The sequence below is a fragment of the Silene latifolia genome, chromosome 1 (genome assembly GCF_048544455.1).
Source record: "Silene latifolia isolate original U9 population chromosome 1, ASM4854445v1, whole genome shotgun sequence".
Taxonomy (NCBI): domain Eukaryota; kingdom Viridiplantae; phylum Streptophyta; class Magnoliopsida; order Caryophyllales; family Caryophyllaceae; genus Silene; species Silene latifolia.
This window is the reverse complement of record NC_133526.1, coordinates 192,533,670-192,550,718: the sequence shown is the minus strand read 5'-3', so window position 1 is coordinate 192,550,718 and position 17,049 is coordinate 192,533,670. Positions and strand designations below refer to the sequence as shown.

The 17,049-nt window shown below is 48.1% G+C and overlaps 1 protein-coding gene across 1 annotated transcript; it reads left to right on the top strand.

The window, feature by feature from the left end:
• Window positions 1-14,624: 14,624 nt before the first annotated feature.
• Window positions 14,625-15,478, top strand: LOC141618596 (uncharacterized). The gene has a single exon (XM_074435709.1). The coding sequence runs from the start codon at window positions 14,717-14,719 to the stop codon at window positions 15,278-15,280; it is 564 nt and encodes a 187-aa protein (XP_074291810.1). The 5' UTR covers window positions 14,625-14,716; the 3' UTR covers window positions 15,281-15,478.
• The last annotated feature ends 1,571 nt before the right edge of the window (window positions 15,479-17,049 follow it).

The window sequence follows — 17,049 nt, the reverse complement described above, 5'->3', positions numbered from 1 at the left end:
CTTGGTTGATCGGTAGCCGGCGGAGACTAGATATCTAGGAATTTGTTTGAAGGAGATGAACAGTCGAAAAGATGTGAAAAGGCGTGTTGAAGACGCTTGGTCACTGTTGCATTGATTGACATTCAACTGTTGCGACGATTGACATTCCGCGGTTGCATGCTTGACACGTGTGTGTTCGCTGATTGGTTGACGCTTCATGGGTCATGTGCCCCGATTGTCCTTCCTCATGGGCTTTTCTCTATAAATAGGGTAGTTATTCCGTGATTTTGGCCTCCATTTTATTTTCGAAAATTTTTCTCTAAAATCTTCATCTCTCCAAACTTTCAAGGGTTTTCTTCTTCTTAATCTTCGGAGTATTTGATCCGGCGAGTATTTTTCTTTAAGGTAAACAAGCAAACTTTTCATTTTCCTTGCTAATAATTTGTTGTGAATCATGTCTTCTGCTGATGCTGGACCTAGTAAACCTGCGTCGGGAGGCCCTAGGTCTCCTTCTCCTGAAGTTGATCCTCAAATTCTGGAGGAATGGGAGGATTCTGACTCTTTTGGTGATCTTGGTGATGATTTTGGTGATGATGCGGAAAGGTCTCGTCCTAGTGAGGGGAGACAGTACGTCATGGATCACGGCTATGTCTGTAAGATCCACCTTGATCGTGCTTGGTCCCGTAAGCTTGCCCGTTGCTCCGGCGGGAAACTTCTCGAGGATCATTTTTCTTTGGTAGGGTACGAAATTGTTATCCCCGAGGAGGGTCGGCCGTATGTTGTCCTCCGTCGGGTCATCTTGGCGTATACCTCCGGCATTTGGAGTACGGGCTCCGGTTTCCGCTGAATGGGTACGTTGTGGCCATAATTAGAGCCATGAACGTTGCTGTTGCCCAACTGCACCCGCTGGCCATGAGGACCATAATTGGTTTTGTCTGGCTTTGTCTTTTTAAGGGAGAGGCTCCGACGGTGGATTTATTCCGCCGGCTTCATCATCTCAAACCGTCACTTTCTGGCCGTGTTGGATGGTACAAAGTGTACGACGACGGAGCGGGGTTATGTCTCTGGCGACAAACCTTCTTCTTGCAAGGACTGGCAAGGTCGGTGGGTGTATGTTAAAGTGCCGAATGACTATCCGCCGCCCGTTCCTTCCAAAGACCAGTTAATTTGCGGTGTGAGACTAGGGCGGAGCATGACAGATGGGTCACTCGGAAGCATCTTAAAATGGATGCTAGCAGGGTCCCTCTTACGGAGGATGAGAGGCTGGCAATGAGGCTCTTTGAGGTGGACAAGCGTGGGATGCCGAAAAGATGGATTCCCCCGACGCAGATCATTCTTCAGGATGAGCCGCTTTGCTATGTCGGCCTCATACCGGCCCTAGCACGGGGTGAGTGGGGTCGGTGTGAGGCCCTCCGCCGCTCTCAATGTTTCTTTGACTTCGAATTTCGATTCATTTCTTCTTCTTGACTCTTGCTTTGTTTCTTTCGTAGACCACTTTGGACCGGACCTATCTTGAGGATCTTCTTCGGAGAATGGGGCTGCACAAAGATAAAACCGTTGCTGACTTGCATCCCAAGGCTGCAGCCCATGACCGCAGGATGTCGCCGGACGATCTCATGGAACAGCGGCTGAAGGTCTTGAGCAAAGAGGAGGCGCAGGCGAGGGTTGTTAGCGGCGTGGTGCGTCGGACGCGGAAAACAAGGCCCTTGGTGGCAACGGCGTCGACACCGGTTTCAACTCCCATCCCCTCCCTTAAAAAGATGGAGATTGTTGAGATTCCCGATGAGGGGGATTCTGACGCAGAGGGATCTCCCCTTATCCGTAAGAGGAAAGGGACAGCTTCTACCGCTGGCAAGGAAGTGCCTCCTCCGGTCAAGAAGGCCAAACATGGTACCTATCTAGCTCGTGGCTTAAATTCAGCCGTGCCACTAGGTATTTCTGATGGGTCGATACTGATACTGATGTTTTAACTGAATTTCTGCAGATCAGCCGCAGTCGGCTATTGCTCACGTTGGGCAGCAGGCGGTGGGGTCCTCTGCACAGGTTGGTGGTCAAGGCACCACCGTCGACCCTTCATCCCAGAAGGCTTTCGTCTCCCAGCCGCAGGCTAGTGGCCAGATTGCCACCACCGTCCCTTCATCCCAGAAGGCTTCCGTCTCCGAGCTTATAGAGGAGGGTACGAAGCTTATTAGGGAGCTGGCGAGGTGGAACGTGGCTACCGCTGCTCGTCTCAGGGAGCAAGAGAAGGCCGTGGCTCGGGCCGTTCATGAGCGTAATGCCACTAAGCGGTGGTCGCATCGGCGAAGCCGGGTCTCCTCAATGAGCAGAGGCTTAGGGAAGAAGGCGAGAAGGCGCTCTTGGCGGAGAAAAACTCGGGGAGGACGCCGAAAAGGAGGTCCTTGCTTGAGAGGGCTAAAGCCGAGGCCGCGGTTGCCGAAGGCGCGGAACTGCGAGGAAATGTGAGCTCGCTCGGGGGCGCGCCGACCTCTACCTCAAGCGGAGGAACGAGTCCCGGACCTGTTTAAGGCTCGGGCGGAGGTGGTTCGGGCGAGATGCCATCATCAAGCAAAAGGAGGCGGACATCGAGATGCTGCAAACCGACCTGCTTCCCAAGCTGTGCGCCGAGTTCCGGGATTTGGCCGAAGATGCTGCTAGGGAAGTTATCGGGGAGCTTTTCCCTCTTGATGGTTCCTTCCCGTGGGGCAGGTTCGACGTGCTGCTTGATGACAAGCTTGAGGCTAAGGTGAATGCCGCGGCGGAGAAGGCCAAGGAGGCGGTGAAGGCGAAGATGGAGAGGAGGCGGCCGCGGAAAAGGCGACTCTTCTTGCGAGAAGGCTAGGGTAGCTAAAGAAGAAGCCGAAAGGATGAGGGCAAATGAGGATGCCGAGGCCAAGGCCGAGGCTAGCTAGAAAAGCTCGCTGGGTTGCTCGCCAAGAAGATGCGGCTTGATGAGAACAAGTTTACAAAGCAGACTGTTTCACTCCTCACATGCTACCACGTGCTGCTTGATGAGAACAAGTTTACAGCAGATCTGCTTCAGCTGTCCGGGGGCCAATTACTCAGCCCTTCCTCCCCGCTGTCTCTTGATACATGAACATAGCGCTAGTTTTTTGCCTCTTTTTGTACAACCTCGGTAGATTATGTTTCGGCGTGTCCCTATGGGGACGGCCGTCGTCTGTATTCTTTTCACTTGTAATTTTGTAACTTCTAATAATAATTCGTTTCCCTCGCCCTCGGCGTGGCCGAGGTCTTTGTCTCATCTTCGTCAGAGTTGTCTTCCTGTATTCCTAATTGAGTCCCCTCCTCTTTTTTTTTTTTTTTTTTTTTTTTTTTTTTTTTTTTTGATTGGCTTGGTCAGGGGCCGTTTTAGAGTGCGTATCTCAACCGTGTTTCAACGCTTCCAAGACACTTCGTCTGTTTTTGCGAGTGTAGTGTGCGATGACCGCTACTGTCGTGGTATCCGCCTTACGAGGGTGACTGCCGCTCTTGTCGGGTTGACAGTGTGAGCCGGCGTCCATTTCTCGATAGCGTGTTACATGGCGTCTATCACTTGGAGTGACTGCGACGGCATCAAACCTCTTGGGGTGACTGCCGTGGCGTCTACTACTTGGGGTGACTGCGACGGCGCTAGACTCTTGATGGAGACTGCCGCTCTTGTCGGGTTGACAGTGTGAGCCGGCGTCCATTTCTCGATAGCGTGTTACGTGGCGTCTACCACTTGGAGTGACTGCGACGGCATCAAACCTCTTGGGGTGACTGCCGTGGCGTCTACTACTTGGGGTGACTGCGACGGCGCTAGACTCTTGATGGAGACTGCCGCTCTTGTCGGTATGACAAGTGAGCCGCGTCTTTTTCTTGATAGCGTGTTACGTGGCGTCTACCACTTGGAGTGACTGCGACGGCATCAAACCTCTTGGGGTGACTGCCGTGGCGTCTACTACTTGGGGTGACTGCGACGGCGCTAGACTCTTGATGGAGACTGCCGCTCTTGTCGGTATGACAGTGTGAGCCGGCGTCTGTTTCTTGATAGCGTGTTACGTGGCGTCTACCACTTGGAGTGACTGCGACGGCATCAAACCTCTTGGGGTGACTGTCGTGGCGTCTACTACTTGGGGTGACTGCGACGGCGCTAGACCCTTGATGGAGACTGCCGCTCTTGTCGGTATGACAGTGTGAGCCGGCGTCTGTTTCTTGATAGCGTGTTACGTGGCGTCTACCACTTGGAGTGACTGCGACGGCATCAAACCTCTTGGGGTGACTGTCGTGGCGTCTACTACTTGGGGTGACTGCGACGGCGCTAGACTCTTGATGGAGACCCGCTCTTGTCGGTATGACAAAGGTGTGGCGTACGTTTCTTGATAGCGTGTTACGTGGCGTCTACCACTTGGAGTGATCTGCGACGGCATCAAACCTCTTGGGGTGATCGCCGTGGCGTCTACTACTTGGGGTGACTAACGACGGCGCTAGACCCTTGATGGAGACTGCCGCTCTTGTCGGTATGACAGTGTGAGCCGGCGTCTGTTTCTTGATATAGACCGCCGCTCTTGTCGGTATGACAGTGTGAGCCGGCGTCTATTTCTTGATAAATAACTGATGGGAAAATTTTGTTTTGATGGAAGGCGCGGGTGGTTTTTCACTAGGTAAAAACATGCGTTGGGGTGTCCACAGCTATCTTGGACACCTCCGTAGCTACATAAATTTTACAAGATTACCAATGCCCTAACGGCTCATCCCAGGCACATCCCCCCCAATCGCTACTAGTCGTATCCATGAGGTCGCCTCCTCCTTTGTAAGGACGGGCTTTTTCCTTTTTCGGACTTCTTCGCCTCTTTGAGGGATTGCATGTTGCAGCCTCGGGCAGCTATCTGGACGTTGACCACCTCATCCTTCTCGTCTTTGGAGACAAGCTTATGCGCTTCCCCGGTCCGAGACATACATCGTTGTTAGGGCCCGGATGGACATCATCGCGTCGGCCTCGCTCGGGGTGACTCGGCCTATGAGAACGTTGTAGGCGGACGAGCCGTCAATGACGACGAACTCAGCTAGGATGTTTTTAGCCGCGTTCTTCTCGCCGAACGTCACCGGGAGTTTAATTGATCCCAGCGGTACCAGCCCGGCCCCAGAGAAGCTGTATAGGGGGTTGGTGCAGGGGCTTAAGTCCTTGATCTTCAGGCCGAGGCCGAGAAAGCACTCTCTAAACATGATGTTCGTGTATGCACCTGTGTCAATCAGGCACCTCTTGACCAGGTGGTTGGATATGTCCAAATTGACTACAAGCGGGTCGCTGTGAGGGGCGATGACCCCTTCGTAGTCCTTTCTTCCGATAGTTATATCGGGGATGCTTGCAGAGGGGATCCTCGAGTTGGGCACAAAGTTGATGGCCTGATATAGCTCGTTTAGGTGCCGCTTGTGCCCATGAGCGGATCCTCCGTTCTCGTTGCCCCCGATGACAACATGAATCACGCCTATCCGCTCGAAGACGGACTTCCTATCTGAATCTGCCGCGTCGGTCTTTTGGCCTTTTGCAACGTACTTGCCGAGGCTTCCTTCCGATCGCTCCTCTATAGCATTCTTCGTGTGGCGGCGATCGTTGGTAAAATGGCCGGTGTGGCCGTGGTACTCACAGGCTCGTGTCACCGTCACTTTTTGGCTTGGGGGTCTCTCCCACTTCGGCCCTCGTTTTGCTCGGGCGAAGACTTCGGCGGCCGATACGACGAGAGGGGTTTTTTCACTATACCGCCTCGGTGGTACGTCCCTCGAATTCCACCCGCACTGCCGAGTCTTGCTTCCGGTCGGATCTGTCCGATCGTGATCTCGTTATTCTCACGGCGTCGACCGTCGGACCGCGAGCCGTTGTTGTCGCGGCGTCCTTCGTCCCGATCGTCCCGCTGTGACTCTTCTTTTACGATTGCTCGGCTTGCGGGGGATCTTCCCGTGTTTTGTGGTAGTCTTCCACCTTGATGGCTTGGTCGGCCAACTTTCTGGCGGCGTCCAGGCCCAGGCCTCCGCTCTTGATGAGCTCGTTTTTTAAGGCTCCCCTTGGGAGGCCCTTCATCAGTGCGAAGGCCGCCAGCTCGGGGTTAATTTCTCGAATCTGCTGGACCTTTCCATCGAACCTCTTCACATAGCTCCGGAGAGACTCGCCCCCTCCCCGTCGATAGTCGGGAGGTCGATGTCTCTACGGCCCTTCTCTTATGCGGGAGTATTGGGCTAGGAAAGCGCCCTTCAGGTCGGCGTAATAGTACACCGAGCCATCGGGAAGCCCTTTGTACCACTCGAGCCATCCCATGCAAAGTTGTTGGGAAAATTCGGCACCAGACCTCATCGGGCTGCTCCCATACCGACATGTAAGACTCGAAGGCCTCAGCGTGGTCGACTGGATCACCATCTCCCTTGTATGACAGAGGTGGCAGCTTGAGTTTATTCGGCACCGGGACTTCGAGGACGTAGGCGTTGAGGGGTTGCCTAACCACGTGTCGAACGGCACGCGGCGATCGGCTCCGTGGGTCCCTAACCTGGCTCCTTCCCCCGTAGCGGGAGGGGCTCCTTCTTCGACTCGGACTTCTTCTCCAACTCTGCTGAGTCGGACTCCTCTGGCTTCTTCGGGGTGAGCCTCGTTCGTGCGGCGGGGACGCTGTCCCCCCACGAGTGCGGGAAGGACTTAGGTCTACCGCGCCCACTTTGGGCTCCCCCGGCGACTTGGCTGGGTCAGCTTCTCCTAGTGCTCCGTTCAAATTTCTCGGAGTCACATTTTGGGCCCTGGTCTCCCGGACAGTTTCCGCCGCTCTTGTCGGCGTGACAGTGTGAGCAGGCGTATTACTAATTAGGTCTAGGAGCATTTTCAGCTTTGCTACGTCAACCACATGTCCCATGATGGTGACCTGGTTGGCTGGCAGCGGCGTGTCGGGTATTGATGGCATCCCGAACTCCGGTTGGATTACACCGCCGGTGGAGGGCTGTATGACTCCAGAATTGTTGAAAGTATCATCTTGGTAAAATGCAGTTTCGTCGGTTACGACTGCATCTTGTTGTTTCGACATTTTCTTAGCTTTTTGGGTGGGTTTTTGTTGGTTTTTTTTTTTTGTTTGGGAATGAATGTGACTAGCTTCTAGTGTCTTTCCCCACGGACGGCGCCAATTGTTCCGGGTGTAATTCCAGAGCAAGTATCGTTACCACCCGTGGCTTGTAGAGTAATGTCTTTGGTTGGATTCTTCCTGTCCTTATCGTCCCTCTCGGCCTCTCCTGCAACAATGAACGAACTGAGGGCTTGGCTTTGTGCCAAGCGTACTCACTCCGACGCTCAAGTCAGTAAACTCAAAGGATTAAGTTGTGTTACTTGGCTAGATATGTATTGTAGAGAGATAAGGGAGATATTACCAGATGAATAGTGTATTTAGGTTAAGTTGTGAGATCCTTTCCTCAATGAAGGTTGAGGAGTATTTATAGGCTTTCACCTTTTGTCACGTAGTGGCCAAGTGGCCAAGTGGCTTATCAGGTGGAAAGACCGTTCTACCCTCGGCCGATGGACCTACGGCAGGCCGGCCGAGGGTCTTGGATGTGAGTACGCGGATATGTGCCCCTTTGGCGGGTTGCCATGCCGACACCCTGGCTAGCAGGCCGATGGGCTGCATCGGCTAGGCAGTCTAAGTCGTTGACTTGCTGTGGATATCTTTGACCTTGCTCAGTGTGTTGACTTGGTCAGCGGTGCAGAATATGCCCCATCAGTTGGATTCTTCTTGCCTTTACCGTTCCTCTCGGCCTCTCCTGCAACAATGAACGAACTGAGGGCTTGGCTTTGTGCCAAGCGTACTCACTCCGACGCTCAAGTCAGTAAACTCAAGGGATTAAGTTGTGTTACTTGGCTAAATGTATATTGTAGAGAGAGAGGGAAGATATTACCAGATGAATAGTGTATTTAGGTTTAGTTGTGGATTAATTGGATCCTTTCCTCAATGAAGGTTGAGGAGTATTTATAGGCTTTCACCTTTTGTCACGTAGTGGCCAAGTGGCCAAGTGGCTAGCAGGTGGAAAGACCGTTCTACCCTCGGCCGATGGACCCATGGCAGGCCGGCCGAGGGTCTTGGATGTGAGTACGCGGTATGTGTCCCGGCTGGCAGATTGCCATGCCGAGACCCAGGCTGACAGGCCGACATGATGCATCGGCTAGGCTGTCTAAGTCGTTGACTTGCTGTGGATATCTTTGACCTTGCTCAATATGTTGACTTGGTCAGCGGTGCAGAATATGCCCCATCAATTTGCCCCCAGCGTAGTCTATGCCGTGGTATGGGCTCCGATGTATGCTTGAGCGTATATTCTGCGTAAGTGATTTGTAGAAATTTTCTGTATCGGCTTCTTCTGCGGCGGCTTCAGTTACCTCGGCCTGGTCTTTCTGATGCCGTACCATATATCCCCCCTCCACATGGATGTGCAAAGGGCATCCGATGTGGAAAAGGAACTGACGCTGGCCGAGACCAGGGTTGAGTGAGCCGGTTGTTTTTGATTGCCCCCGGCCGGCGCTACTTAGCTTGGTCGATCATGTGGCCGGCGGAGAACAGATGCTTGAAAATTTGTTGAGGAAGGTGAATGGGCGGAGAGATACGAATGGGCGTGCTTTGAGACGCTTGGTCATCGCTTTGCATTGATTGACGTTCAATCGTTGCAACGATTGACATCCCGTGGTTGCATGTCGACACGTGTCCGTTCGCCGATTGGTCGACGTTTCATGGGTCAGCCCCGATTGGTCCTTCTTCATGGGCTTTTCCCTATAAATAGGGCATAATTCCGTGATTTTGGCCATTAATTTCATTTCCTCAAATTTTTCTCTAAAATCTTCCTCTTTCTAAATTTTTCGAGTGCTTCCTTTTCTTCTAATCTTCGGAGTCTTTGATCCGGCGAGTGTTTTTCTTCGAGGTAAACAAACAAACTTCTTCATCTCTTATTTTGTTAATAACTGTTGCGAACATGTCTTCTGTTGACGCCGGGTGTAGTACTTCTGCGCCGGGGGGTTCCCCGTCGCGTCTTGACGAGGAGGGGATACTAGATGCCATCCCGCTAAGGTTTGGGGGCCCTAGGTCTCCTTCTCCCGTAGTTGATCTGCCCCTCTTGGAGGAGTTGGAGGGCGAGGATGATGCTGATGATGCTAATGATGATGGCGGGAGGGCTCCCGTTGATGGCGAGAGGACGACTATACCGGATCACGGTGAGGCCTGTACGACTGGCCTTGACCGGGTCTGGACCAATAAATTTGCAAGCTGCTCCGGGGGGGCCCTTTTCGGAGGTCACTTCTTCTTTGGTGAGGGGTATGAAATTGTTACCCCTGAGGAGGGTCAGGCAGTTTGTTGTCCTCCCCCGGGTCATATCGGCGTGTACCTCAGGCATTTGGAGTTTGGGCTCCGGTTTCCCTTGAATGAACACGTCATGGCCATTATCAAAGCTATGAACCTCGCCGTGGCCCAGCTGCATCCGTTGGCCATGAGGACGATAGTCGGCTTTGTGTGGCTCTGTCTCTATAAGGGGGAGACCCCTACGGTTAACTTATTCCGCCGACTTCATAGTCTTCGACCGTCAATCGCCGGTAAGGTGGGATAGTACAACGTGCAGATGGAGCCAGGTTATGTCTCCGTGAACAAGCTTACCTCTTGCAAAGACTGGCAACAGCGATGGGTGTACGTCCGAGTGCCGGCGGACTATCCATTGCCTCGGTCTTTCCAGAGCCCCGTTCACTTGCGGTGTGAGACCCGGGAAGAGTACGAAAAATGTATCTCCCGGGGTAAGGTCAAGATGGACGCTTCGTCGGTCCTTCTTACCGCGGATGAGGAGCGGGCAATGCAGCTGTTTGATGCTGAGAAGGGATGGCTCCCCCCGACTCAGATTATTCTTCAGGATGAGCTGTTATGCCGCGTCGGCCTCATACCGGCCCTCAACTGGGGTGAGTGGGGTCGGTGTGAGGCCCAACCTTGCTTGTTATGTCCCTTTTTAGAGCTTTGTTTTACTTCTTTTATGTAACTCTTGCTTGATGCCTCGCAGATCGGTTTGGTCAGGAGCTGTCTGAGAAAGACTTGGGGAGGTTAGGCCTTGATAAGGACGGGAAGGTTGTCCAGCGGCGTCCTACGGCTGACTTTCGCGATCGTAGAGTTTCTCCCAACGAGCTTATGGAAAAGCAGGCGAGGGCGTTGGATCAGGAGACGGCCCAAACACGGGTTCTCGGGGGCGTGCCGAAGAGGTCAAAGAAAGCAGCGTCCAAATCGACGACGGCGTCAGTGTCCGCTCCCTCCTCGACCCCAGTGGCGCAGAAGGATCACGTGGAGATTATCGACATCACTGACAAGGTGGTGACCGTTGCTAAGGGCCCTTCTTCTCCAAAGAAGAGAAAGGAGCCACCATCTGTTTCCACCGCTGCCGGGGAGACGCCTGTCTCAGCCAGCCCTTCGACTAAGAGGGTCCGAACTGGTACGGATTTAACTTGTGGTTCGGATTTAGCCGGTTCGTTGGACATTCCTGATGACAGGCTTTCTGATGTGTCCATGCATGGTGACATGGATGCTCTGTGTAAATTTTTTGTAGATCCTCCTTCGGCTGCCGCCGCTATCACTGAACGGCAATCAGGGAAGCAGCCTGAGAAGGTTGTTGAGAAGGTGGGTGACAGAAATGTCATCGTTGACTCCTCGGCTCAGCGGATTCCTGCCTCCGAGCTTGTGGCGGAGGGTGTGAAATTGTATAAGAGGCTGGGGAGGTGGACTCAACAGGCCGGCTCCTACATCACGGAGCAGGAGAAAACCATGGCCCAAGCCGCGCCGCTGATCGCGAAGCTTAAACTGGATCTCTCTGCCGCAAAGGGAGAAGCCGCGAAGGCCAAACTGGATTTCTTTACTGCCAAGAAGCGTGTTGAGGAAGTTGAGAAGCTGCTAGGGGCCGAGAGGGCCAAAGTTGAGGAAGCTGATGGCGCCACGGCCAAGATGATGGAGGAGCGGGACAGGTATAAGGGTGCCTACGACGCTGTGGTTGCCAAGAGGGACGAGTGGGAGGGTCTGTTCCAGAAGCAGGCGGAGGTGCTCAGGGACACACAGGCTATCCTTGCTCAAAAAGAGAAGGATATTGAAATGCTACAAGATGAACTCCTCCCCACAGACGGCGCCAATTGTTCCGGGAGTAATTCCGGAGCAGGTATAGTTACCACCCTTGGCTTTGTAGAATAATGTCTTTGGTTGGATTCTTCTTGCCTTTACCGTTCCTCTCGGCCTCTCCTGCAACAATGAACGAACTGAGGGCTTGGCTTTGTGCCAAGCGTACTCACTCCGACGCTCAAGTCAGTAAACTCAAGGGATTAAGTTGTGTTACTTGGCTAAATGTATATTGTAGAGAGAGAGGGAAGATATTACCAGATGAATAGTGTATTTAGGTTTAGTTGTGGATTAATTGGATCCTTTCCTCAATGAAGGTTGAGGAGTATTTATAGGCTTTCACCTTTTGTCACGTAGTGGCCAAGTGGCCAAGTGGCTAGCAGGTGGAAAGACCGTTCTACCCTCGGCCGATGGACCCATGGCAGGCCGGCCGAGGGTCTTGGATGTGAGTACGCGGTATGTGTCCCGGCTGGCAGATTGCCATGCCGAGACCCAGGCTGACAGGCCGACATGATGCATCGGCTAGGCTGTCTAAGTCGTTGACTTGCTGTGGATATCTTTGACCTTGCTCAATATGTTGACTTGGTCAGCGGTGCAGAATATGCCCCATCAAGTAGATTATAACATTAAACTAAAAGTATATTTCGTTTATGCAAATAATTTAATAGATAATAACTCTTTATAAAATAAATCTGAAAAGTACCGTGCTATAGCACGGGAACTATACTAGTTAGTTAGAAAGATTATAGGAAAAATATCACAAATCTTGCCGATTTCAGTTCGCCAAAAATCTCGCCCAAATCAAATCTATTATACGAAATATTATTGAAATATTCGTTCAATCACTTTTATACTTTCTTAGCATAACAGTTGAACTGATTGTACAAAAATATTCTAAATCAAAAATATTCTACAAAATAATGTTCATATACCGAAAAATATTGTCCAAAAATATCATACCTATAAAATTGTTACAAAAAAAAGCAAAAATATTCTACAGAATTTCGCTCATATCATTCTACGGAATTTCGCTCAAAATAAAGCAAAAATATTTTACAACCGTAATCTCAATCTAATCACAAATCTCGCTCATATCATTTTAAAAAAAAACCAATATTGTTACAGAGTTTTAATAAACCTACAATTGTGCTCCCTCCATTCAACAATTATCACCACATTTCTCTAATTTATGTGAGGGGTATTATATTGAAGTGGGGTGATAATAGTTGAGTGGAGGGAGTGTAACTTATATAAATATGTCAATATTCATTCCATTTTTCCACCATTCATTCATCCTCTTTCCAAACTAGAACTAAACGTTACAACAATTCATTTCTCAACCATACCATGGCACAAAGCATGCTGATCACCAGGTTCAACCAGATTTATACAGCAGGAAATTCGCACTACTTGCAATAGACATGATTCTACAGGATGATCAGGTTTGTTTTCATTCACAAAATTATTGTCCTACACGATAACATAAAATAAATTTTCCTTGGAATTTTCATTCTATTATTTTTCAAAATATGGAACTGACACCTTCTTTTCTTGAATTAAAGTCCAACGTCATTCAAGCAAGTATACGATAAGGATTGATCAGAAAGTTTCAAAAAAACAATAGAATAAGGAAATAAATACAACTTTACTAATATGGAGGTTGCGGATCGAGAACACCGGTTCAGATGTTAACAGGTGTCAATATACCACAAACAACGCCAATATTTCAGCTTCATAACCCGTGTTGACCACCAGCGCACTCCATCCATTTTACATCATGGTTTCAGATTTAGCAAGTACCAAGACATCTTGGATAAGAATGTTTCAGATCGACACTACTTGGATATGTACTACGAATATCTACTCATCTATATTAATATCAATTTATTGTGATTATTTTTCGCGTTATATTTAACTACGTTTCAACAGATGTAATTGGAGAGTTAACTGAGTGTTCAAAAGTCACTTTGTCCAAGAACAAAGGAGAAAAGCTTAGGATGGTTGAGTTGACTAGTCTTATGTAAGTTGACAAACACATCTTAGAATGATTTTAATTTAGCATGTTAAGCCCTTCACACTTTAATCCACAAACGTTTCACCTTCATATACAGTAAAACTGTATTGAAATGCTCGGTTTAGGGAGACTATGCGGATGACTTTTCGTTTGTGGATGATTGGCATTGCTCGGAGCCAATGATTTGCATCATGCAAAACGTTTAGCTTACTACTTATAATGGTACACTTTATTATTATAAACTTTGGTTTGTTATTATACAATTTGTTTCACGTATAGACATTGATACCAAAAATAAAGAAAAATTTAAATTGCAGGTGAGGTTAGAATAACCACTACTAGGTACGCAACACATATTGGTTTTAACAAAGATATCCCCAAAGTTGAAGAGTACCGCGAAAGGTGAGTGTTCATACTATGTGCTAACAGTAACGACATTTATTTGACTCCTATAATAATTACTCTAATGACAACTATAGACCATTCTTATTCTATTACACCTTCATATCCCAATTCTATCAGGATGAAAATAGAAATTAACCTGGGTAGTAAGGATTTGGATCACATCGTATTTCATCATATCCAAGATGAATTCATCATATCGCACAGCTGTCGACAGCAAATCCCAACGAAATGGCACTTCTATAACCACACAGCAGTCGACAACAACTTCTAAGCTTTCATCATTTTTTCCTAAGCCTTCATCAAACACGACCAACCAGGCCCAATCATGATATCACCCTTGGTTGGAGCACCTTGAAAAACTTGGTTTTGGGGTGGTTTCTCCGTGGACAATGACACCTCGCTCCGTATTTTGGTGCTATTTTGAGTCCACTTAGTCCTTCTCATTTGATCCAGTATTGCGAAATGAGTGCGTTGACAGAAAGGGAGGCCAATCGCTGCATGCGGCCATAGATCCGGCTTGGTTATTGATTTTAGAGGCTTGATAAGAGGATAAATTATATGTGTGATGTTTTTGGGATTGAAGGGTAGATGTCATGAGATTTGATGCTGGGAAGAAAGTATTGAATTGAGGAATATGAAGATGAGGTATAGATCAGGAGAGAGGGGCGGATTCTGGGATGATAATGCATTTGATCGGTTTTAATCGGGTTTTGGGATAGGGATGAATTTTTGGATGTGTTCGGGGATAAGGATGTATTTTGGGAATAAAGATGATGATGAGGTATAAATTTAAGATTGTTTGTCTTAGTGTTTAATTGGATTTGTCTTAAATCTGGTTTTGTTTGTCTTAGTTTTTTATTTGCCAGTGGGCTTGGTACTTTGTATTAGGTTTTTTTTGTTATTTGTTGAACTGTTCGATCCCAATGTGTATCACCCGTTTCTTTTGATGTATACTATACCTTTTAAAATAAACTAATAACATTACACCTTTCATTCATAATATTTATACATATTTAAGACTCACCCTAAATAGCACTTTATGTTACTACCCGTACAGTGCACGACTTCAAAAACTAGTTATAGATCTCTTTTAATTTGACTCAAGTCGATTCAAATTAAAATCAAAATATCCCACAAGTCCTATCCATCCTTCCACAGTTCCTTCCACCCCTCACTCCCTCACCCACTCCCAAAACAAATGGCTCCAAAACCGCGCCAATGGAGTTGGCCCTCGGCCGCAGTTGGCGCCATAATTGGCGCTACAACCGCGGCCCTAGTCTCCGCAAAACCACTAGACCCAACCTTTGAATTAATCTCAATAGACATAACCTCCTTCAAACTCAACCTAACCGGTATCGACGCCGAATTAATCATCACTGTTCATCTCAACAATCCAAACATCGTATCCGTCAATTACAATTCCGCGACCATGTCAATCTCCTATGACGGTTCAACTCTCGGTTCGGCTCAGCTCGAGGCCGGTTCGCAGCCGGCCCGGACTTGCCGGGTCATCCGGTTGCCGGCCCGATTGAGTGGATTGGAGCTCCTGGCTCATCATAAAGCCCGATTCATGGCTGACGTGGCGAAGAGAGAAATGCTGATTGATGCCAGGGTGGATGTGGATGGGGCGGCCCGGGTTGGGTTGTGGTGGGAGCATCGGTTTAGGGTTCATGTGGAGAGCCGGGTTTTAGTTGACCCGGTTTTTTTGGATGTTATTGAGCAGGATAATAAGTCTGAGATGGAACTCTTTGTAACTAACTAACAAATTCTTGCTTAAGACCGTCTTAAATTAAGATAACACTCATGAGGGATTGTAACGTGTGAGAAGTCTTAAGAAAGACTTACTAGATGATAATTGAGTTGGTTTTTTTTTTTTTTTTTTTTTGGGTTTTGAATTGTAAGAATGATGTGGTTAATTTTAATTGGAATGGTAAATTTTGATGTCAATTTTTTTGCTGAACATATATGTGAACAATATACAAGCATGATAATATGATATGGACATTATTCAAGAGGAACACTTGGAGAGCTCATGGTTCAGGTTGTTTTCTGTTGGCAACTCGTAGACTCGAACGAGAAAATATTGACTCCTGTTGCTTTAAAAAATGACCTGAAAGAGCTTTGCCAATTCTGTTGTTGTTAAGATAACCAAGGGAATGTTAAGCCTTACAGGTGCTTTGTGAAACAGTGAGAGATTCCAGCGCCGTTAAATCTAAAAGAACAAGGGTCCTTAATACCCGTTTGTTAAATTCTTGGAATAATCTTTCTGGAAGTGATTAGGAATCATTTAGTGTACTTTGCTTGGAAATCTTGCAGTTATTTGATGGTTCGCCCAATGATCTTAATGTTCCTGTTAGTCTGGCCGCTTTCTTAGCATTGGAAGTTTTAGCCACTAAATTTCCTTTTCATCATATTCCATTTTCAGCAAATGTCTAACCTGTGTTGTTAGAAAGATCTCTTCAAATGATCTGGTGATTGTTGCTTCTTCCATTCGAACATTTGGTACATTAATCAGTGTTCTCGGGCTGAGAGCACTTCCCGAGCTTCCTCAAATCATGAAATGTCTCATGCAGATTACTAGAAACGTATGTCTATCATTAGGTGTTGACAAATGATCCACTTATGCTATCTATAATTATCATCTTAGAAGCACTGGCTAATAATCTCGGTTCTCTTCCAAGTCCATATCTTGGTGACATCATTGAACTTCTCGCGCTTCATCCAGACTGTGTATTTGCGTTCAGTGCAAAACTGAAATCGAAGGCTGCTGGGTTAAGGAAGCTACATAGCGAGAAAGTTCCAGTCAGACATGCCCTACCTGCCATTAAAAATGTTTATCCGAAACCTGTAGAATCAGGGGATTTGAGTTGCTCAAAACTTTTGTCAGTAATATGGACAATCCGTCAGTCTCAGGCTACCACACAAACTCTTGATCTGCGTAGTTAACGCCTTGTGTCACTTGGGAATATAAATGTAGGGAATTTTGTGATCGATACCATAGTTTCTTTGTCAATGAAGATGTCTGAGAGTACTTGATATAGCTGTAAATCAAGTTTGATTTCGCCTTAGTTGCCATATTAGTGCAACTGATTCACTAATTTTCTTAATATTCAGTATTTCTTGGTTATTATAATAATGTTGATGAATATATGAAGAAAACGTAAGAGACTTCCTCGCGCAATGTAGCCTGTCTGTGTATTCAGAATGTAACCCTTGCCTGCAAATTTTGCATGCAGATCACTGTTTGTACCATATTTCAAATACTTGCTTGACGGTTATATCAAGTACCTTACTGACGATGATAGTAAGACTGATCAGTCAAGGAAAAAGAAGGCGGCAAAGCTTCAAAACTCGGAGAATGGAAAATAGACAGACATAAGCAAGGCTGGATGGACTCCTCGGAGTTTGAGAGCTTTGGTCTTGTCATCTCTTCATAAATGCTTCCTATACTCTGATATGATTCCGGTAGTTTCAAGTTCATGGACTCCTCGGAGTTTCATCAACTGTTGAAGCCTATTGTCTCGCAGCTTA